A 23,829-nucleotide genomic window follows, 5' to 3' on the forward strand; every position below is an offset into this window, starting at 1 on the left:
CACCTGCTGTTGACCCTTGGGGCATTAGCTGCCTCTGGGGCCTCCGGGCTTATTAGTTAGTGACTGCCACCAGATATGGGTTTGGAAAACTGACAATGTGACGGACAGGGAAACTAGAGACGTTTTTCATATGTGGGGAGGGGGCGGCGTTTGGGGTTTAGAGGAGGAGGTTTGTGGTCAGTGCTGCAAGGGTCGACACATACCTGCTTGTTTAGAGTTTCATATACCACTAAAGTTGTAGTTATCCTCTAATGAGAGCAGCCAGATTTGAACTGATCCTCTGTCAGTGACTAAGTTTACATTGACACCAGTAGTCTGACTATTCATCTTGTTCTGATTATTATTATTATTATTATTATTATTATTATTAACTCAAGTTGCTAATAGAATATTATGTTTAATAGTTATGTTTACATGTTGCAGAGCCTAGTCTGCTACGATAACATTATGTCCACTATGTCATTTGTCCCACGCTCTCGTTAGAATTTTCCAACCACGACCTGAATTGATCCCACGCTTGGGAAATTAACTTGTTACAGAAGCACATAGAGATGATTTAATGCACAATGCTACTGCGTGCTACAGAGCCCCTAAAGTCCTACAAGTGATTTGTATGCCTCTGCACCGGCGACAGCCAGTGGTCAGAGGCATAAAAATCACTTATGTTTTTACCGGTGGTCGGTCCCATTCCTGTGAACATGATATATTGAGAATGCCTACAGGGAATTTCGAATTAGGCACAAACATTCACTCGGACTCAAGGATGAACTGATCAGATACTTCAGGTCAAAGGTCACGGTGACCTCACAATCCACAGTTTGGGCTTTGAGGGTGATAAGGCATTAAGTGTCCATAAAGCAGAAAGGAAAAAAGCAGGACAGTTTATACACTGAGAGAGAGTAAAAAACACTGTAAATAGTGCGTTCTGTTTGCAGCATCAACCAATATAATGCAGATGATTTCCTCTCTGGTGGTTATGAACAGAAAAGTCTGCTGAAGACTGATCATCAGCTCACAAAAATAACCTGGATTCCATTTTAAATCCATTAAATCCAACTGCTAGGAACAGGAAGGGTAAAAAAAGGGTTTAGATAATGATGTTAATGAGCAGTTCTGTATTTAACATGTAGACCATCTTACTCTTCATCTCTCAACTCCTGAACCTTTTCATTTTTAAGTAATGAAAGTGTTTATTTGAAAGGATAAAGTCATTTTAACAGATTTATTAATCTTTTAATTTCCATGATACTCAAGGTGAGATCTGTCGAGGGATCCAGATTAGCTGCCGTGTTTGGTTTCAGTCACCGAAACGAAATCTCAGCTCCATCCTTGGCTGCAGAAAAGACTTTAGCTTCAGTGTCTTCTTAGATCACAGTGAATGACACACACTCTGTGGGCTGTGGACTGTGTCAGGCCGCTGTGTCTGATTAATGCATATGTGCGGTGTCAGCAGCTTCCATCGTCTCACTTTTTAATTCCAGTAATTGCTTCTCAGATGTCTGAAATCTTCATATTTATTTTTTTCAGAGGATCTTTTTTTAACAATGTTCTGCTCATTTAAGCCTATCGGCCGTCAGACAGTCCTGCTGGCATTTTCAGACAGTTACATTTATTCAGTGGCAGGTTGGCTGATATTCAATATTCATGTCTGAACCAGGGTGAATTGAAAATGAGAACATGTGTAGAGGTGAGGGACATGAAATGAGCTATTAAGCCGTATGTTACAGCAGCAGGAGGGAATTAAAAACCCATTCAGCAGTGTTAGTTCTCGTCCAAATCCCAAAACGCCTCCTGTCTTATGACACAGGTGCATTTTTTGGTATTTCACTTTAGATTCTATAAACTGGTAGATTCTCTAACTTTGCCAAACATGAGCATTTAACAGTCACATTTTCCTCTGTGGTGGTCGTTTTTCAGTTAGCAGGATTATGCATAAACTACCAAACCGATTTACATTCACTTTTGTGGACGGGTCGGACATGGCTCAATAGAGAACCGGTTAGATTTTGGAGCGATTCTGAATAAATGGGCAGATGTAGGATTTTTATTTGAACTGTCTTTGCAGTGTTTCCAACAAAATGAACAAGAATAGCAAACGGTAGGGCACCTCCACCTCGGTTCGATACCCCTTTTCCACCAAACTAAACAGTGTGCTAGTGATGGTTTGGAGCTGGGAGCCTTTTAATAACCAGTTTACTTTTACAGGGACTGGAGTCACCTCAGAGCCACATCATTGTGTTCCCATATACGTCACTTTCTACGTCTCTACTCCTCAACCATTTAAATATACCCTGAACTTGGACCTATTATATATTATATTGAATTATTCATATCCAGTCCAACCTTGCTCCACCTGCTCTCTTCTCTCTTTCTCTCTCTCTCATTATTTGCACACACCGTCTATGATCCGCCACATTATCAACACCGATCAAATGATTGATTGATTGATATTTGAATTTAAACAGAATTTTGGGTCGTTATCTGATCAGATGTTTTTCCCAAATTTTGCTCCCCAAAATAATGTGTATGTTTTGTTTGCATGTCTTTGTCAGCAATCGGTTAAGAAAGCTAATTAACGGATTTCTTAAACAGGCTGATTCTTTAACCTTGTGGAGGTATGCCCTCTCCAAGTGGCCATATAGTTATGGATGTGTCTTATATCTAGTTCCAGGGGGTTAAGGACAATGATATTTCAGTGTTTTTCTGAATATGTTGGTGTAATTGTAGCAGCACAACCAGCACATATTACAGGATGGGACCCTCATAGTGTGTGAACCAGTGAGAGTGAAGCAGCACTGGCCTTTCAATATGTTTTAACACATTATTGGCCGCAACGTTTCATTATTATGTTGTGATGGAACATGTTTTCCAGTGCTACCTCCGTCCCACTGGTTGGTATTTCACGTTGGGTTTATAAAGGGATTGCCAGTCTGCTGCAAACATCGGGTGGATGAGGGAGAGGGGAATTTTGTGTGTGTGTGTGTGTTTGTGTGTGTGTGTGTGTGTGTGTGTATGTGTGTGTGTATGTGTGTGTCCATCTGTGAGTGTGTGTTTCATATAAAAGCCATAAAGCCGTACGCAGGTCAGGCTGTAGCGAGCTCCTCTCATGATAAGCCTCACGCCTCGGAGACTTACACAGATGATGTTATTGACTGCGTTATTGTGACATATGATTTTAATGGGGTGCCTGCAGAGCTCAGTGGAACATTGTGAACCGGACTGCTTTCGGCTGAACACAGGACTCGCTCCTTTGAGGATTATCTCTGCGCTCTGTCTTTAATTTCACTGCTGTTCCGGGTCAATTAGAGTTTGTAATTGTAATTCCCCTCATTTGGAGTGTCTGATCACTGCTGTTGAAGGGGACTGAAGTGTAATTAATTTGTCTCACTGTCTCTCTCTTTGTCCCTCCCTCTCATTCACATCCCCACCTCCCGCCCCACCATCCTCTTCCCCTTTTCTTCCTCCGATTCTACCCCTCAGGTGTCTGGCCCAGTGATTCATCCCCCGACAGGAGCAGGAGGAAGCAGTGGAGAAGAGGGACATGGGGCTGAGCCTGAACCAGCACTGGCTCCTGCCTCTCCTATTCTTGCTGCTGATGATCACTGTGTCACCGGCTCACAGCCAGGGATGTCCTCAACGTTGCGACTGCATGGCAAAGCTCAAGACCGTATCCTGTTTCGGCAAACGCCTGTCTGCACTGCCAGAAGGCATCCCACAGGACTCTAAGATCCTGGATCTAAGTGGAAACAAACTCCGCTGGGTAGAGCACGGAGACCTGCTTTCGTATCCCCGCCTTGAAAAGCTGGACTTGAGTGACAACATGATTAGTGTCCTAGAGCCGAATGCTTTTTCTAGTCTCCAGAACCTGCAGTCGCTGTCGCTGAGGGGCAACCAGCTGAAACTGGTCCCGATGGGGGCTTTCTCACGTCTCTCCAACCTGACGTCACTGGACCTCAGTGGGAATAAGATTGTGATTCTTTTGGACTTTACTTTCCAGGACCTGAAAAGCCTAAAAAACTTAGAAGTTGGAGACAATGATCTGGTTTATATCTCCAACAAGGCCTTCCTGGGTCTCGTGGGGCTGAGGGAGCTAACCATCGAGAGGTGCAACCTGACGTCTGTGTCAAGCCAGTCTCTCTCTTATCTGCATAATCTGGTGACTCTGCGGCTCCGCTACCTCAGCATCTCTGCCTTAGAAGACCAGAACTTCCGCAAGCTAGGAAACCTGAGGGGGCTTGAGATCAACCACTGGCCCTTTCTGGAGCACATTTCCCCTCACAGCCTGCAGGGGCTTAACTTGTCCTGGTTGTCTATCACACACACTAACATCACGTCTGTGCCCACCTCCGCCCTGCGCAGTCTGGCTCACCTCACCAGCCTCAACCTCTCCTACAACCCCATCTCTGTGTTGGAGTCCTGGGCGCTGCGCGACCTTGTCAGGCTGAAAGAGCTGCATATGGTCAACACAAACCTGGTAGTAGTGCAGCCATACGCACTGGGCGGTCTGAGGCAGATCCGCCTTCTTAACCTCTCCACTAACAGCCTGGTGACCCTGGAGGAGGGAGCGTTTCAATCTGTCAACACTCTGGAGACACTGCGTTTGGATGGAAACCCTCTTGCCTGCGACTGCCGCCTGCTCTGGATCCTCCAGCGCAGGAAGACCCTTAATTTTGACGGCGCCTCCCCGGTGTGTATGATGCCTGTCGAGGTGCAAGGGCGAGCACTCAACGCATTCTCCGACTCGGCCCTCTTTGACCACTTCACTTGCCAGAAGCCCAAAATCCGCAACAGGAAGCTGCAGCAGATAACTGCCCGCGAGGGACAGGTGGTGTCGTTCATATGCAGAGCTGAAGGCGAGCCTATACCGGTGGTATTCTGGATCTCCCCTCAGCGCCGTCGCATCACCACAAAGAGCAGCGGGCGCTTAACGGTGTTACCAGAAGGCACGCTGGAAATACGGTATGCCCAGGTGACAGACAGTGGAACCTACATATGCATAGCCAGTAACGCTGGTGGAAATGACACCTATTTTGCCACTCTTACAGTGAGCGGGCTGCCTCTAGACGCAGCCCTCATGGCCAACCGCACTTACTATGCCGGCGATCTTAATGACACTAATCTAAACGACACCAGAGTCTTCTTGAAGTTTACTCTGGACCTCAAGACCATCCTCATATCCACAGCTATGGGCTGCATCATGTTCCTGGGTGTGGTCCTGTTCTGCTTCATCCTGCTGTTTGTGTGGAGTCGAGGGAAGGGGCAGCACAAGAACAATTTCTCGGTGGAGTACTCCTTCAGGAAAGTGGAAGGACCTGCCGCGAGCGGAGGACAGGGCGGGGCGCGCAAGTTCAACATGAAGATGATTTGATCATGTGGGACGGATTTTTCTTTTTAGTATTCTGTACCTGATGCTGTTTACAAGCAGAAGCAAGCTAGCACATAAAATCACCGGCGTGGGCGCCTGCTTGCAAAACATTAGAATTATTTATAGGATGTTTTATCGACAAGGTTTTGTTTTTAAATGACGTATGGGGAAAAAAGGCAATCGGTATGGATTTGAGATAATGTATTTCTACTGCTCTTTATTGCGTGTCCTTATTATTGTGTAAGGAAATCTGGATCATATTTAAAGATGTCTTCAAAAGACTAAGCAACAATAGCACTCAGAGTCCCAGCAGTCTTTAACCTCCGCAGAGCTCTTTGCCAACTCCATCTCTCTTCTCCACCAGGATCCCTGTCTCTCTTCATCTGTAAAGGACATCAGCTCTCTGCTCCGTCTGTGGCGACTCGAGCTCTCTGTCTCTGAACTCATGAATGCATAACAGCTGGGTGGTGCTCAATGATTGCCATGGTTTTGCCAACATGTATTTGACTATTTTGAGCTATAATACTGCATATTTACACTGCAATCGAAACTTTAGAGCATTGATATGTAGAGGTTCTGCTTTCTGAGCTGCTGATGGGTTCGTAATTGTACAAAACGACTACTACTCTGCAACACTGCCAATTTGATCACAAAGCACCATCTAATATCACCGTCAGTGCAAAGATGGGGGAGAGAGACGTTTTCATTGGGTGTAAGTTGGTCGAGGGTGATTTGAAAACAAAAGTGGGACTCTTGCCCTGTTAATCTGAAACTCCTGTGTAAAGCTGAACGTTGGCTTCTTTCTTTGAATAATGTGAATTATTTGTAAATTGAACATTTGCCGGGATGCGTTTGTCCCAATGTTGAATAGATGATACTGTATGAGATTGTATAATATATTTTGTAATCACTGACATCCCTGTCGTTGTTTATAGTAATGTTGACTGATCAGATTTTACCGTCCTACTGTAATTGTACTGTTAACGTCTCTTTTTTCAAAATAATTGATATCTAGTCCGGTCATGAACAGAAATTGTACTCCCTCATTGTATCACATCATCAGATCTGCTCGCTCCTTGAGCTCACAACACAAATCAGAAGTATCGAGTTTTCGTTCGTCGGCCTATTCCTGACCGCGTCAGTGTGATACGAGAGGCGTTTGGCTGACCACCAGGGGAAGGAGTTAAGTGGACTCTCATCGGGAACTCGATCTGTTTTTAGACGCGTAGAGAAATTTGCTAATGCAATGTAGACCTTGGGAACTGGAACAGAGGTCATAATGAAACAGAGCCAGTGAGGAGGGGGAGTTTGGGTATTTTAGGAAGACAGACACTAACAACAAAGGGGTCACAACAACAGGCCACAAAAGGGAGATGTGCAAGTTTGAATAGATTCGGTTCTAAAGGTGAAATTCAATAAGATGTCATTATTAACTGCTAGTTGCCCTCACATATAAATCACAGGTATTATTTATACACGAGGAATACGGTTTGTATTTGAAAATATGAAACATTGTTGTTTCACATGAATTTGCAGTCATGTCCATGGACAATGAAAATGTGTAGTACTTTCTAAAGCACACTTCAGTATATGTAGAAACCCAGAAACTGGAGTCATTAAATCCACTTTTCCTCATCACCTCAGACATTATTTTGAGAGCGTGAAAACACAGATTAGCTGCATATATAATTCAAAAATGCTTTTGATCTTTTGTCCTATAAACCAAAAGCATCAGTTGTGAGATCAGCTGCTTAGGTTCTGCCTTTCCACTTTTAAAACTGTTACTCTGCTGCCCTCTGTTGGCAAAAATGGCAATAATAATACACTTTATTTACTAATTCGATTTTTCAAACTTTACGTTACAAATTGCTTTACAATCTCATTAAATCGAACATACTAGTCATACAATCATCAGCAAAAGACTGAATAATGACTTTCTCAACCTGTGCATTTGTTTATTTAATTTCCCATAAAGCAATTATGACCGTTTTGGACGGCTGACCAGCTTCCAGAAGTATTGAAAGAGAAAATTCATTTTGTAGAATAACCTACGTAACATTCCTCACGCAGCAAACAAAGCGTAGAAACTGGAAACAGAGTGGTGGAGCGTGATTCCATGTTTCGCTCACATATACTGCACAAGACGTTATTATTAACCAACTGTGAATATGTTCCTGGACTGATCTGACATCAGTTAAGCTTCCTCTCTGTGATTAACAACTCTGATGTATTTTTAATTGTTCTAATGATGAACTCCTTATATAAATATGGAAGCCATTGTGTCTGGAAGTGCTAGACTGTTTTGTATTGTACTGTTTTATAAAAAGGAAGCACACTGTTTATAAAGCATGCTATATTATATGCTATGATGATGTCCTGTCCCATTTCTTTTACAGCTGCTGTCTGATCTCTCCACCCTCATGGTAAACCTCTCACTGTGACATTCTGTGTTGCAGATTATTATGGTATGTTTTTCCCCAGGTTTGTCATATTTAAAACATTTAAAAAAAAAACCTGTTGATTCAGACGAATGAAGGATGTGTTATCTACACCACACATAATTATGAACTGCTCAAAAGAACAAGTTCCTGCCCTGATACACAACAATGTTAGAGAGGAATTATTATTGCTCATTTTGTGTATTCCTCAAAACACAAAATATTTAACATTTAACAACTAGTAAAAAATATTTAGAATTAAATTTCATGTGTTTGTTGTTGGCTTTTTGCATCACAACCATTTTTAACCATTTTGCTGTTATGAAATATTCAGTGATTCTCAAATGGAGGTCCCTGACCTCCTTCACTCATTAATATGATCATGAAATGGGTTTTCTATCATTGCTGACATGGTGAGAATATTTTCAATACAGTTCAAATATCTTTCTCAACTATTTATCCAGTTTTGTTTTTTACATTACTCAGAAGAAAAGTAAAACAAAATAAAGGCTATTTCTAGTTATCCCAAGGGACCTGTGTTGGGGGGTCCCCTGGATATTTTCTATCAAAAGGGAGTCATTGACTGTTTTAATTCATTGTAACTTGTTAAACTAAACTGAGCCTCATCACTGGGTAACTGAATTTATACTTAACTTATGACTTGTAACTGCTGAAGTCACAGACAAATAAGAAATGGTGTGCACTTCAGGGACACCTTAAGGAGGAAGTAGAGCCTGCGGCAGGAAGATATTCAGCACCCAGTATATTTATGTATATTTATAAAAATATATCTTCTTCATTAGGCCGCTTCTTTGACTCCAGGTGGCTGTTTTTATATGTATTTTTTAAATACGCAATGATATTGGAGTTTGATTTATTTATATATATATATATATATATATATATATATACACACACACACACACACAAACACACACTGACACATTCACACACATAAACTAATCTTTTGGGTAATGCAAAAATCAAAGTGTGACTTAGACACCTGAAACCTCTAGTTTACATAAGCTGAAAACAGACATTGAAATAGGTGACGTGATGAGTTGAGCACATAAAGAGCTATTCGTGAACTTGTGATGCATTTTCTAAAAAGAAAACAACGTGCCAAACTTTTCTGTAAAAGTATTGAGTATTCTTATATGTTTTAAAACTGTCTGCATTAAATCTTTATTTTTCTATTGTTCAAACAGGCCATGAAGTCCTGCACTCTAAAAATACATGTTAGTAGAGAAAGATAAAAAAGGTGTGTGAAGCAATCCCGTAGGGTCCTCTGGTGCTGGAGGAATACATTTTGATACAAAAAAGAAAGACACTCCTGCTGTGGAAAAATGAAAAAGCCTGTATTAGTGTGGCGAAAGCAGGGCAAAGATATTTTAAAAATGCCCCTGGCCCTCAACAGGGTGACTAACCTGAAGTAAAGACAAATATAGGCCTGGGAGATACAGATCTACACAGCAGATTAAAGACACAAGAAGACATTAACACATCCTCACAATAACTATCAAATTACCAAGCAAACCTAAGAACAAGAAAAACAACAAGAAAAACATGACCTAAAGTAGATAGTTTGAATACCACAAGTCTTCAATACAGCGTATGTGCTCTTATAACACAGATCAGAAAATGACATGAACACCATTCCTTTAAATGCAAAAACAAAAAAGATAATGTTTAAACATATGAGTTGAGTGGGGAATAAGTAAGAGTACCAAAGTAACAGGGCTCAAGGATTTACACCTGTTAAAAACAAGTCTGACTCATCTGACCACATCAGGGGTGGGGGACTTCTGGGGTCGCCAGACTGGAGGAGGGCCTCAAGACAGTCTGATCTGGCAGAGGAGACAAATGCAAATACGCAACTCAGAAACACAAACACACACAAAATTCTCCTGACAGCAAATACTGTATCATAAGAAAATGGTGGACCTCAGGATGGTGTCATTGCCTGTAAGGTCACACTCAAGGTGAACAAAAAAAATGAAACCAAGATTTGGAAGAAGAAATAATAAAAACTAGCGAATGGGCTTGTGGGTTGATGAAAAAGACGAGCGTCATTACAGCTGGAAAAACTGAAATGTTTGGAAACAATGAGATGCACACTCACGATCGCTTGCGGATTGTTTTTTTTTCAGTCTCAACCTCGTCTTCCCCGATTTATAACATGTCAATCTGTTTTGAAGCACTATCACTGAGCAGATTATTCATATAGAATGAGGTATTGAAAGGACACTTCAGGACACTGCAAAAGAAATTCCAATTCCCTCTCTGGTCTGTGATTATACAGACAACATCACCTCCGGACTCATCATTTTTATGCATGGATCACTTCTGACGTTGGAGAAATTGTCTGTGCTAACCACGCATGCTATGACAAGAGCACCTGTGTGACCTCCTGGTACTCCTCCAGGAACTTAATGAATAATTTGACGACGTGACAAGCAAACAAAAAGAGCGGCCCATAATAGCTTTAGCTAGTTAAATGGGACCAGTTTAAGTGCTACAACACTAACCTGAGGTTAGAATTTGTTTGGAAAAGCCTACAACTGTGAGCAGGACTCTTGCAAAGCGAGTATTTTCTGCAACTGAGCAAATGAAAGTAGACGCTCTGATTACTGTTGATACCTGCAGGCGGAATGGTCTTGTGAAATGGGTTCTCCAGGTTTTTGTTGTTAGGGGTAGTAGAGCTGAACGACCATCGGAGCTGAACGACCATCGGATCATTTTTAAAATGATCTTCAAGACTTTCAAGACTGACTGATCGCAATGCAGGAAACCATCTGGAAGTAGCAGCGCCATCCCTACCATGTGACATCAGAAGCCACACCAAAGAGGAGTGAACATAACATTAAATAGGTTTGTGTGACATGTGTCTCAGAAGAATATTATAGTGAGCCTCGATATGAAATGGGCTCCAAACTCTTCAACACGTTTCTTTTTTTACACTTCTGTTGCTATTTACTTTACTTATGGCTTTTTTATCTTATTCACACATGTTGGTTTTATAATAAGTCACTAAGCTGTTTCACTTCTTGCTGTCTTGATCCAAAATCTAAATCACTCGCTCCTGCTCAGCATTTTTATCTGATGGAATGATAAGATGAGGCGTCTGCGTTCTCATGCTTCCACTCATTCCTTCAGGTTTTCTTCTTCTTTTCACAGCTCATATCCTCATAAATTTTACTCATTTAAATTTCTAGTAGTTCTGAAATCGGAGAAGAAAAGGATAGTGACAAGAATGTCTTGAAAGCTACTTTGAAACAACACGATGTGACTCAGACCGAGATTCTTTCGAATAACCCTGCTCACAGCTTTTCCTCTTAATGTTTCACTTAAATGAATGAAAGGCATATTTCCTCGTGTACATCAAAATACCAGTAGCAAGACTAAAGAATTAAAAATTGTTTTGCATAACGATGTTTATCAAACAATAATTTTAATGTTACCACCATTAAACTTTACTTACTGAAATTGAAATAGACCTTTAGCAAAACAAATGTTACAGGGAAATGACTCTCTATTCCCTTTTTCTTTGTTCTGTGTATCAGAGGTGACTGTGTGACCTATGCATTTCACATGAGGTGTCATCAGTCAAGCATGACACACTGACTAACACTGTCAAACTGTGAAATTAGGATATTAATCACATGGGCCTGCCCTACATGTTATACATTTCATTTATTGAAATGTATTTATACTTAAAAATATAGATAGCAGTGGTAAAATGCACAGTACTCTGAAACCCTCCTTTAAAGGAGCTCTTATATTTGCCTGAGAGACTAAATGTACTGACACTTACTTCTTCTTTAACAAAGGTATTTCCATCTACATGATGTAGGGTCTGATAAGATGTCAATGGGGTTGTGTGTGTGTTTATTATTGTACTCATATCATTGTGAGGACCAATTTGAGCCTACAACCTACGAATGAGGACATTTTGGCTGGAACTCACTTTCTGAACCACTCTTCAGGACTGTCCGGGGGTTAAGACTTGGTTTTAGGGTAAGGTTTCGAATGAGGTGTACGTTAGGGCTTTGGTTAGGCATTTAGTGTCCTCATAAGATAGTATAAACAGTATGTGTGTGTGTATGATGACACATAGCGTGCCACACCAGTGTTGAGACGAGGTGGTCTATTTGGAATTACAGTGGTTAGTAGGTGTTGAACAAACAATTGACCGGCAGATCAGAAGATAAGATGAAATAAAGCATTTACCAAGAATTAAGGTACCTTATATCACTAGGAAAAATATAGTAACATTACTGTAAAGTCAGTTTCTGTGTTGCTTTTTGTGAAACCGCTAACTTTGAACGGGCTGATAATTTAAACCCCTTGAGAGCTGATGATCATTTTAATGTTGCTACAGCAACCGAGACCTGTAAAGCACTTGTGCAGTGGTGGAGGAAGAACTCAAACATTTAACTTAATTGAAAATATACATAAATAGAAATTAAGTTGCTCAAGTAAGAGTTACAGTCATGCATAAACATGAGTGAAAGTAAGTTAGTACTTGCTTTTAAATGTATTAAAAGTCAAAGTTCTTGCTAGGTCTAGCAGGTAATACAAGAAAAGTACAGACTTATTATATTAACAAAGAATGCTGCCGATTATGCTGCTGAAAATACTATTCATTATTACTATTCATGATTTTTGATGATTTATAACCCTAACCCTTACCCGCTTCATTAATCTAATTGAATCTTATTGTAATGTTACCTTCCCACCCTGATTGGATCCTAATTCTCTCTAAACTTGTACTTCCTTCTGTAGCCCTCCTGTGTATGACCATTACCCTGTATGTTTGGATCACTAGTTCTGGTTTTTGACTGGTTTGATTCTGTGTAACCTTATCCTTCCTGTGTGTTAGACCTCTGTATGAGTTTTTCCTGATTCCTCCGTTGTCCAGTCATCAGTACAGAACATACTGACAGATATTTGCTGACATATGTAGTTTAGTAAAATGTGAAATGTAAATATATCCACTTAAGTAAATGACAGCTACATGACACAAATAAATAATGTATTGTTTTAAAGCTTTATTGGCTATACTTCATAGTCAAACCCTCATCAGCTGATAAGTTATTGCATTTCTGTAAAAAGTAGTGTTAAAAAAATGTAGTTAGTACTGGGAGGCTTTGACTTTGACCCAGGAGGACTGGCTGTTACCCTGAAGGCTATGTTACTGTCCAACCCATGTCAAGTTAAAACAATGCAAACTACACAAATAGACTAGTTGGCTGCTGCTTCTGTAATGTTTTACTTTGGATCTCTCTGTAGTCTGAAGCTTCAGCTCTGTAGGAGTCGGTGTCTGTACAGTGTCTGTTGTTCGGGGTGTTTTTGTTAGCAAGATTACATAAATGAAGGAATAAATGATTCCATGAAACTTGGTGGGAGGCTGAAGTAAAAGTCAGGGACAAAGCCATTAAATAAATACAAATTTAGACACATTTAGGTAACTATGTGTGCAGCCTAAATCTAAGGGGCCAGTCTGTGCCTCTAGCATATTGAACGATTCAACACACTGTTGTCACATTATGATAGAAGCTGACTATATCTGCCCACACAGGAAAAGGACATCATGCTTCAGTGTTTCCATTTAAAGGAAGGTTGCAACAACATCCCAGGTGAAGGCTTATAAAGGTCAATAGATACAAATTTAAAAATAATTGAGCGAACATTTTTTCAATATTGCTTTTCAGTATATGAAATATTTCATTCTACAGCAAAAGTTTTGTAAATTCATGGTAAAATCCTCTTACTGGTCAGGTGTTAAATGATTCCAGACGCTAAGACACAATATCTCTTTGAAAGTTTATTGTACACATTACATATCTACATATATCTGTGTTGGGTGACAGAGTGAGATGAGATGTCAGAAGGTAAAGGCATCTATAGCAGCCTCTCACACATAACATATTGGTCATCAGGGGTGATCCATGGTATTTTTTGGGCCCCGTGGTAAAAGAGACCTGGGGGGGGGGGGGGCAATACCGATTGCTGTGGACTAATGTAACTAGTTGTTCTTTGACTTGAGAGCTCAGACCAATTGCCAACCTTGTTGCAACAACCCTGTTGGTCAGAATCAGTTTTCTAAAGAGGGAGACGAGCACAGTGTCTCCATGGTCCATCTGGGCCAGAAATGAATCATTCAAGGAGTGTCTGTGGGAGGGGGGTGGGGAATCTGTTTTCCCATCAGAAAAGCAGATCAAATCAACTAATTGTGTTATAAAAACTTTATATATAAAGTCACACAGTAAATAAAAAACTTCTCTCACATTAACATTAACGTCAGGACTGACTTTTTAAAAAAAACTTCATTACTGTAATTAAGTTTTTCATGTATCTTTACTTTACTTAAGGAGATTTATTTTCAACTAACTTTCACTTATATTCCACAACATATATCATATACTGTATATATATTTATATATATAAATGTATATTTCTAAAAGTAATTGATAAAGAGAGATGAGTTGATCCACTGATCCAATCAGATCGGACAAGTAACATTAGACCCCGCCTCCTGCTGCAGCATCATCATTGGCTGAGGAGAAGCCTCATAATGATCTAGAAGACTTAATTATTACTCAGGTAGAAAAGTTAATGTGACACTTTTACTTCAGTACATTATGTCCATTTACTTGAGTACAATGTTTGAGTGCTTGCTGCACAACTGGGCATGAGGCTTGTTTTTCTGCTTGATGTGGCTTGATTATTTGCAGTCCTCCGAAGTAAGAAGGTTGAGCTGAGATCTGTGGTTACTGTGAACTCATTTTAGGGGACGTAGGACAGCGTGCTGTAAATGCTTACTGACTTTTCGGGGGGTTAATATATTGTTTGTTTGGTTGTAGTGTGAATGATCAGAATGTAGAACTGTGAACTTCAGAGGTCGATCAGATCACAGTTTGGCCTCAATGCGTCCTGGGTGCATGTGCTCCTGTCCGACTGCAGTCGAATCATCTGAATTTGTGTTTTAATGCCAGTTGTTTATGTTTGCTAAGACACAAAACAAGGATTGTGTGGAGGTTAAACCGATTTTTTTTGGTGCTTCTTTAAACACAGCATACATGTGCCATCAATTTACAAAAATAAATGGGGGAATAAAGACAAATTCACTTTCTCTCACCCCATCAATCCAACAAACAGCAGATTGGACAGTCAGTCAGTCAGAGATGTTTATATGTTTCCTGACGATTTTTCGTGGCGGAGTGGAGCATGACATGGACAGCACCCCCCAGGGACCTGCTGCTCCTCTTCATCTGAGGTGACTCTCCTAGCGATGGGTTTCAGCAGAGAGGCTCCCAGCTCGGTTGAATGGGTAGGCGAGAGAACGAGGGGAGAGACAAGGCCGGAGCTGCTACCACCGCCACATGTGTTTAAGAATGGATAACCTCTCATGGTATGGAGGGCATATGCAGGACTGAAAAGGGGGTGAGAAGGCAGAAAGGTAGAGTCTCTGACACCCCTGTAGTGGTCCCTCTGCAGGGGCACGTGGTGCTGCAGTGGGTTGTTCTGGTGAACAGTGTGTGCTGCAGGGCGAACCAGGCCAAAGTGGAGCTTGATGGCCATTAATTCAGCACTGAGTCTGGCATTTTGTTCTTTCAGGGCCAGGAAATGAGACTCCAGCTTGTAGTCGCGTATCCTTCTCTTCACCCGGGACCGCTTGGCTGCCTCGTTGTTCTTTTGACGTTTCTCCCAGTAGAGGGCATCCTTCTTCTCCTCAGGTATGAACTCCCTTTTGCGACGGGGCCCTTTCTGCAACAGGTCATTTTCCACTTGTAAAACATGGCTGTCATGGCCTCTGTTAAAAGCTAGCGAGAGATGCTCCATGGTGGATGAAATATTAGTAACAAACAACAGTGACCTGAAATCAAAAAGAACAGAGGAAGCTTTTTAGTCTGGTGTCGGAGCCTGAGGGATACAGCCACTGCGTTCTTGTGTAACCTTATCTGATGTTTTACCTCATCTTGCCGTTGGTTTGTTTGTTCTTCACTGAAGTGTATTAGTAGAATTGGTTACTTTGATGTTGAGGTTTATTCATTATGAGAACAACAAAAAGCCACAGGCAGTGAGGCGGAACCAGGCTCTGTACTCCCCAAGGGCCCCAGGATCCCGCCCATAACTCAATTATTTATCTTTTCAAATGAATGTCTTTTCACTATCACAGTTGTATTGTCTAAACATATAAAATTCTACTGTTTTCCTTAGACCTCTAACAGTATTTCTGAAGTGTCGTCTGTCTGATCCCCCTCGAAAGGCCCTTTGACCTTTAGTTATTGGTGGCAGAATTATCTAATGTAGACCTGTGACCTGCTGTGAATTTAATTGGTTGGTTTCACTGTGATAAAGTCTTCACTCCCAAAGAAAACAAAAATCTGTTGTATGGATATGTTTGAAGTGAAGCATTTTGAATTTGAAAATCCAGCAGGTTTGCCGGCTTGAGAGGAACATTGACATTGACATTTACTTGTCACGTTCACCAAGAGGGTTATGTTTTTACATCTGTCTGTTTGTTGTTTAGTAGTTTGTGAGCAAGATTATACAAAGAACTGCCTGACGGATTGCCACTAAACTTGGTGGAAGGATGCAGTCCGATTATGAAAGAACTCTGAAACTGAAAGTCTCGACTTGGTGGATTTAACTGTTGCTTCGTACGTGTGAAGGCTTTTCTCAGCCACTTTATGGTAACAAAAAGAGCTAGAAATGAGTAACTAGCACCAATGTGTGTCTGAGAATTTAATGTGGCCTCAGCTTAACACAATTACTGACAACAGACTCTTTTGTGTGCAGCTCTGTCTCACTCCAACATTCAAACCCACCACCCAACCTCGCCTCCCACCTAACTCGACCACATGAGATCAGGTGTCAGGAAACATCTGGTCGACTAAAGAAATTCGAATGCGTCTGAGCATCAGTCTGCAACTGTCTAATAAGAGTTCATATAGGAGCAATTATATAATTTATATTTCCAACATCAGCCACTGTGATGGTCTGATTCACACATTGTTTAGAGTTCGGTATAATTTGTATGGATAATCTGACATAATAGATGTTTTCTAAATTACATATTAATGATATTGTGTCAAATTCAAATAAGCAAAACATAACCCTAACCCTAGATCTGTTTATTCGACTGTGAGACTGACAGTGTTGTGTGTCTCTGTCTCCCCCACCATCATCTTTGATCTAAGTATCCACCCTGTCATCACTTCCCCTTTCCACCTCTTCTATCAACTTGCTTCACTTCATATACATTCTAGGGACGTAAAGGCAACCATACAGGGTTGGTCCATTTTGTTATCCTGACTCTCTTTCTTTTTTAAACAAGACAGAGAGAATTAAATGCAGCTTTAAATTGATTATTTCACTTCGGTTTGTGGGTTGTTTGGTTGAACATTGAAATAAAACCACAGCGGCCTCCTGACAGAAACGCACACAGACTGACTCACACATGGGCCCCTTGCTCCTTATATCATGCAGAGGAGGTGATGGCTGATATGTTTGTCTCTAGTCAGACATCACAAACTACTTGATGCATGTCACACCTCGTGATTGAGCTGCAAAATAAAGTGTCACTTACGATTTCCCACATTAGAATTTTGGCAGAAACCAGAACCTCACAGGCCATTACCTCATTAATGTTCACATCCTGTGTGATCTTCTGAAAGTATCTTTCCACTCACTGATCATCTATTGTCATACTTTGATGTGCCAGTGAGACTCAGCCACAGGCATCAAAACAGAAGTTTCAAAGAGAGCGTGCGGCCTGTGTGCTGTGGTGTGTACGTACACAAGGTTAAAAATATTCAGGCCTGTGCCCAGCGAGGACCAAACTCCTGTAAGACCACTAATTTGTATCTCTGTGTGAGAACGTGCACATTGCATGTACCAGTGTTTGATTCACTGGTAGATGCAGCAACAGCAGGAAGAGAGAACAATAATCACTACTCTGCTGCTGCACATATGCACCTGTTTCACAGTGACTAATTTAAGTCTGTTAGCCTTTAGTAATGAACTTCTTCTTTTCTCAAACACAGTGCTGTGCACTCTGTCCCCCATTGTAAAAAAAGTGGTATTTCCTAAACTGCCATCGGGGGAAATTCAAATGAATGAATGCCCTCTTGGGGGAACTGGCACAGTTCTCTGTAAATACATCCCTGAAGGACAGAGTAAATAACCAATTCAATAAAAGTATGTACAGCATTGACCACAATATTCTCACTGTTCTTGCAAAGCAACAGATGTGGTGTTATAGATGAACACAGGATAAATGAGCAATATTATGATCAATTCTGTCTTTTACCATGATAAAATAGATATGGGGTTTTACTACCGAGAGCACACACAAGATGAATCCTAAAAATCGTAATAGCCGTTCTGCTTATAATGCAGGGTAATTTACAAGTTTTTAATCCTGACCCAACGAAAACTCTTGATATGAACTTTTTTCTAAAGGGCTGAGAGGTTTCATATAGAACAGCAACTTATAGTTCTCTGTTTTCTCATCTCATCTCATCATCTCTCATAAAGTAAAAGTAATGTGTAAACTAACTAACTTAAATCAATCAATCCATTAAACACGATCTAATCCCATTGCACACTGATGACAGTCTCACATATTTCTCATATATTTACAACTCTAGTAAAATGTTCCTTTTGAAAAAAAAAAAAATATATATTTCTTATGAATATGACCGTGAGATTATTTTACAATTAACATTGAAACTGTTGAAAGGTTCGGTCAATTACACCGAGCCTAAGTGAGTTTGTGAAAAATGACCAACACCCTATTGTGAGGTGGACTCACAAAAGAAACCCACAAGAAATACATACAGACAAATCTGTAATATTTCAGATTTGACTTTTCACAAGTAACTCTTCCTCTTTCTCAAACATTTTCTTGCCAGATAACACATTGTCAGGTAATAGGCTACAAATAAATACATTTTAGTTGATAGCATATATTTATGTGTCGATATATACACATGCATACTGATAGTGCATGTATAAAAGCCTTCAGTCATTAACCCTGCCTATACACACATACTCTTACATACATGGTCCAAAATCCCTTCAGAAAGAGCAGGTGGCCTTACCTTCAACTGCTGCGTGCAGAAAGTCCACTGCTGCTGAGGTGCCTGCGAACTGACGCCCTCACCCACGACTCATATACAACTGATACACACTGAACTGTGTGTCATGCGATTGATGCACTTGAAAGCAGAAGGTGGCTCCTCACCTTTTAGTCTTACCTTCTCTCTCTTCTTTTCTCTCCCCCTCTTTTCTGTGTGCTTTTCTGTTACTCTGGCTGTTCGTCTCCTTTGTCAATTTAAGTAAATCAGTGCTGTTGAATTGAATTGTACTAGCGGTTTCGTTGTGTTGTGTTTGGTGTGCGATATGTGCCCGATCAGTGTGTGTAGTTTTACCTGCTGCAACGGCACACACATTTTAAAGTTTAGACATTTTACAAATAGTCTTTCCAGGAAAAAAATGGATCTAGTAACAGCCGTACTAGAGGTAATAGCCATAGTAGCCTAGTAATAGTAGAAGAAGCAGTAGTATAAAAGACAAAGCCACAACCCCCAGATGTGATCTGAGTATACAGAGCAGAAAAGTGAAGTGACTAAAGTGTTTCCCTCTGGAACCTCAGATTCACAGAAAAATTAGAGAAGTGTTAGTCATCAGTGTCAAAGTGCCCACGATTTGTTCCCACGTCCTATATCTTAATATTCTCTCATAAATCGGAGACTGTGATAACTACAGAACCACAATTTGTCATAAACAAACAAATTAAAGCCAACTTTTGGAATTTCAACACGTGCTGTGGTCATTTTACTCCAACCCCCATTTCTATGTATAGAAGCTGAAGACAAGTACGATTTTTGCTTCCTGTTCTGATGTACTAAGGACGTTAATATCCACCAGAGGCCCATGAGATCATGTTACTGTCCTCATACATTTCAGCCGAGGCACATCTGAAACTTAAATCGTTGGGTTCCAGTTTTAAGACGAAACGTGTGTATGTTCAGATGTCTTTTCAATCTGAATGTCTGTCACAGTTTTATCATCACAACGACACAACACAGTTCACTGATCAGACACAACATTGAAACCAGTTGTAGGCTTCTTATACTTTTTTTTATGTTGTTGCTGATTGGATAATATTAGATATATGATTTTTTTTTAACCAGAGTTGTTGAATTAATTGGATTCCCGATTTTGCAAACAGTAAAAAAAATGCTTGTGCAGAAAACATATCAAATGTGATGCAAAATCGTTTTTTTTTAAAAGGTTGATTGATTTTTAAAATCGGTCAGAAATATATGGAAGTCTCATCAATGCGCCTATAAAATAATACCTCGGTTCTATGGCATTTATTTTATTTAAAATCAAATGATTAATACAAATCAATTGTTTACATAATTTACTCTTACAAAGTTGCATAGTCCTCTTACTAGAGTCAGAAATCATTTTAAAACATATTCTTCATTTGAATTGAGCGTCAAGCGTTTGAAATCGGCCACATTGTTTGTCTTCTAGCGCCCTCTGTCGGTGTCTTCAGGTACAAACACTTCTGCTGTCATGCTTTTATCAGTGTATAGTTGGATGGATGTGGCTTTCCTTAATTTAAACTACCACCAGTTTTACTTGATTATTTTTAGAAGCCTTTTCAGAATCATAACTAGAGATTTTGATTCATAACTAGATATATTATAAAATTATGTTATTGTTGTAAATTTTACTAAAACACATATGATGTAAAAATTGTATCTATTATTATTATTATTAGTATTAGTAGTATTTAATTACATTTTTTATCCTGTGGGGACGTAAACTGTATTTTTATTGATACACATCATACGGACAAGCGATCTCTTTATTCTGCATTTGTCTTTCTATTCACTTTCCCCCTTTTATTTTTCCCGTTTGATATTAAGTTTGTTGAACCTCCTGATATATATATATATATATATATATATATATATACGATCAGTGACCAATTACATTTTTCATCAAGGTGACAAAATATCTAACATGCACTTTTTTATTTCAAAAGTAGAAACAGGTTCATCCATATCCACGCACTTTGCTATAGTTTGTTTAATATTGCTGCCTTTTAAAAAAAATGTGCACAACAACAAGATGCAGTAAAGAGAGATGTCTAAAAAGTGAAATAAACTTTCAAGCATTCAGTGGAGATGTGCTGGTAAATCACACAGTGTGAATAAAGGGAAATATCAACAAACCGCCAGTTTCACTGCGTGGCTCAGCTAAATGGTAGAAATCCAGCTGTGATTAGATTTATCTTCTAAATATCACTGAACAATCATGACAGGGGAAAGATCATTTATTGTCAAAATATCATTATAAAAGTCCCGTTGTTGTGAATGGAGTAAATGTACAACGTAATTAACTCGTGTTGGTTTCTTTACTTGTTTTCATTATGGCAAGTGAACAGGTTTGCATCCGTTCGTATCAAAATATAAATCCTCTTTGATTTTAGTTGATAATACTAAATATTACTTCGATATCAATAATAGTGTCTCTCAGGACTGAGGTGCATTACGACTTGAGACAGCCCCGCTGCAGCGATGCTGACCCGGCTCTTAAAGTCCGCCTCCACCCCGGCGCCCTGGCCCTGTCCCTGCTGGAGGTAGAGAGGGGGCCGTGGCCCGCAGAAGGACCACCAGGGCAGCAGCAGAGGATCACACTTTTCAGAGGGACTCGGGTGGGGCAGTGGCCTGTTGACAGGTGCGTGTGACGGGGTGGAGGCTCGGTGCAGGACGCCATGCGCGCGGATGGCGGAGACGTGGCTGGAGGTGGGGATGTCTTCGCTGGAAGAGACCTGACCCTGATGCCGGGCATCCATCTCTGCCTCAGCTGACCCCGGTGGACTGAAAGCAGCAGCACCTTTATTGGAACCGAAACAAGGGAAGGGGTGACTGGCTGTTTCCAGATGCCTCGCACCCAGGACAGGAAACCCAGGGGTGCTCATGCAAAGTCCTGGCGGGAGGAGAGCAGGGGGGAAAGCGGGCGAGGAGGACCAGGTGGAGGCTGCAGCTGCTGCAGCTTCGGCCTCCCCTGCTCTCAGACTCTGGTACTGCAGACTGAGCACATGGGCGCGCAGCTGTGCGTTCTCCCGGCTCAGGGTCAGCAGCCGGTCCTCCAGCACCAGGTCGCTCAGCCTCCTCCTGTCCCTGGACCGCTTCGCCGCCTCGTTGTTCTTCCGTCGCTTGTCCCAGTAGTTGGAGTCCTTCATGTCGTCCGGGGTCATCTCCCTCCTCCGGCGTCTCACGGAGCAGCTGAAGGTCCGTAAGCGCAGGAGCGGCAGCTGCCGGGGACGTCGAGCCTGGAGGGAGGCGGAGCTGGACACCGAGAACAGATGCTGATGACCAGGATCTTCTGCAGCAGGGTGCGTGGAGGAGGAGGAGGAGGAGGAGGAGGAGGAGGAGGAGGAGGACGAGGAGGACGAGGAGGGCGAGCATGAGGAAGAACCTGCCCTTGCAGCACCAGGGCTCCTTAATGTGGACATGGCACTATAGTGGTGAAGAATCAATCAGTCAATCTCTGCTCAATCTCAAAGTTGACCTTCTACCTCGCTTAGTGGTGAGGGAGGTATCAAACAATTCCCTATGTTAAAGTACAACGGGTTTCAGTTGACCGATTCCTCTTTAGTTGTTGATGACCTAAAAACAACAACAATTTAACGTAAGGCTTCGTTCAATGTCGTGGAGTGACCGATATTTGATATATGTGATGGTGAAAATAAGTAACTTACTTAACGAATACAAAATGTATCTCAGCCACAGCATTAAATGGACGCAATAATAATCATAATAATAATAACAAAATAATTATAATAATAATAATATATTTGCAATTCTGCAGGCACTTTTTAAACCCAAATTATCCCATTTCGCTAACAGTTTGCAGCCCAGGTTGCTCGTGATGAAATGTTTGACACGGTGGTAAGATGAACTGGATCTGAACACTTCCACCATGTATACACGTATTCTAGAACAGCAAACATCAGTGAAGTGTTAGGTTTGTCTTTGATATTTGTCTCTGAAGTATTTTAAGATTTATTTTAGATGAAAAAGAGCGAATGACTTAATAGAGCCATTGTTTTCCATTGTCTACAAACGTATTCAAACCTGAAGCTTACAAAGAGAAACTTACCTGCAGTGAAAAGTCGACACCTGTGAGATGATCGGTTTAGTTGAGCAGTGAACTCCCAGCAGCGCTCAGGCTCCGTCACACAGCTCAGATCTTCACTCAGTGAGTTCCTCTGTCAGGTCTCTTGATGTTACGCATCTGCTGCTCTGACCTGTCAATCACAGCCAATCACGTCGCTTCCTCGTGTCTGTGTACAGAGACCGATGAGCCAACTTCAGAGAGCGAGGCAGTGAAATGAGTCACCAGCTGCCATACGTTTCAAACGTATGTGGAACTGTTTCAAATTGCATAACAACAGTTTTCATATAGAATTGCATTAAAGTCAGAGTCAAAGTGAACTTTATTGTCATTCAGAATATACAACAACAATTGCAAAGCAGAAAGAAATTGTGTTTCTCCTGCAGCTCCATGAGCAAACAAAAAAAAGCAAGTACACTTAACACAACAGAAACATCATACACAGACGTTTAGAGACGTACAGATAAACTAAGCCATAAACAATACAAAATGCACGTAGACACGTGATTATTAATATGTATCGATGGAGGATTATTGCGATAAGATGGATAAATCACACAAAGAGGCTGTCTTCAAGTTTGCGGTGCTGTTTGATTTCTAATGGGACCTTAAAGAGGAATGAACCTGTTGCACTATAACACTGACACCCCCTAGATATACAGTAGATCCCATCTAAGGCACTCTCCTGCTGAACTCTCTGCAGTCGCCTGAAGCTGTCTCCATGTCTTCTTCTCATTTAATGTGATCCCAGACTGACTCCGGCTGTGTTTCTAGGGTTGTTATGTTGCTTCAGAATGAATTTGAGAACAATCTCTT

General features: G+C 41.0%; 2 protein-coding genes across 2 annotated transcripts in view; one reads left to right on the forward strand and one right to left on the reverse strand.

Annotated features, from left to right (window-relative positions):
• The window catches only part of lingo3a (leucine rich repeat and Ig domain containing 3a), a 32,043-nt gene extending 26,401 nt beyond the window's left edge, over positions 1-5,642 (forward strand). The window contains exon 2 of the mRNA XM_062394723.1: positions 3,481-5,642. Within this exon, the coding sequence (XP_062250707.1) occupies positions 3,542-5,368 (1,827 nt within the window). The 5' untranslated portion in view covers positions 3,481-3,541 and the 3' untranslated portion in view covers positions 5,369-5,642. The remainder of the gene's footprint in view (positions 1-3,480) is intronic.
• A 14,954-nt stretch (positions 5,643-20,596) lies between these two features.
• Positions 20,597-23,121, reverse strand: si:dkey-172o19.2 (NFIL3 like protein). The gene is made up of 2 exons (XM_062395938.1): positions 22,999-23,121; positions 20,597-22,355 (listed from the first exon to the last, which is right to left on the reverse strand). The coding sequence occupies exon 2, from the start codon at positions 22,349-22,351 to the stop codon at positions 21,350-21,352; it is 1,002 nt and encodes a 333-aa protein (XP_062251922.1). The 5' UTR covers positions 22,352-22,355; positions 22,999-23,121; the 3' UTR covers positions 20,597-21,349.
• Between the last annotated feature and the right edge of the window lie 708 nt (positions 23,122-23,829).

Source organism: Platichthys flesus, chromosome 9, assembly GCF_949316205.1.
Source record: "Platichthys flesus chromosome 9, fPlaFle2.1, whole genome shotgun sequence".
Classification (NCBI taxonomy): domain Eukaryota; kingdom Metazoa; phylum Chordata; class Actinopteri; order Pleuronectiformes; family Pleuronectidae; genus Platichthys; species Platichthys flesus.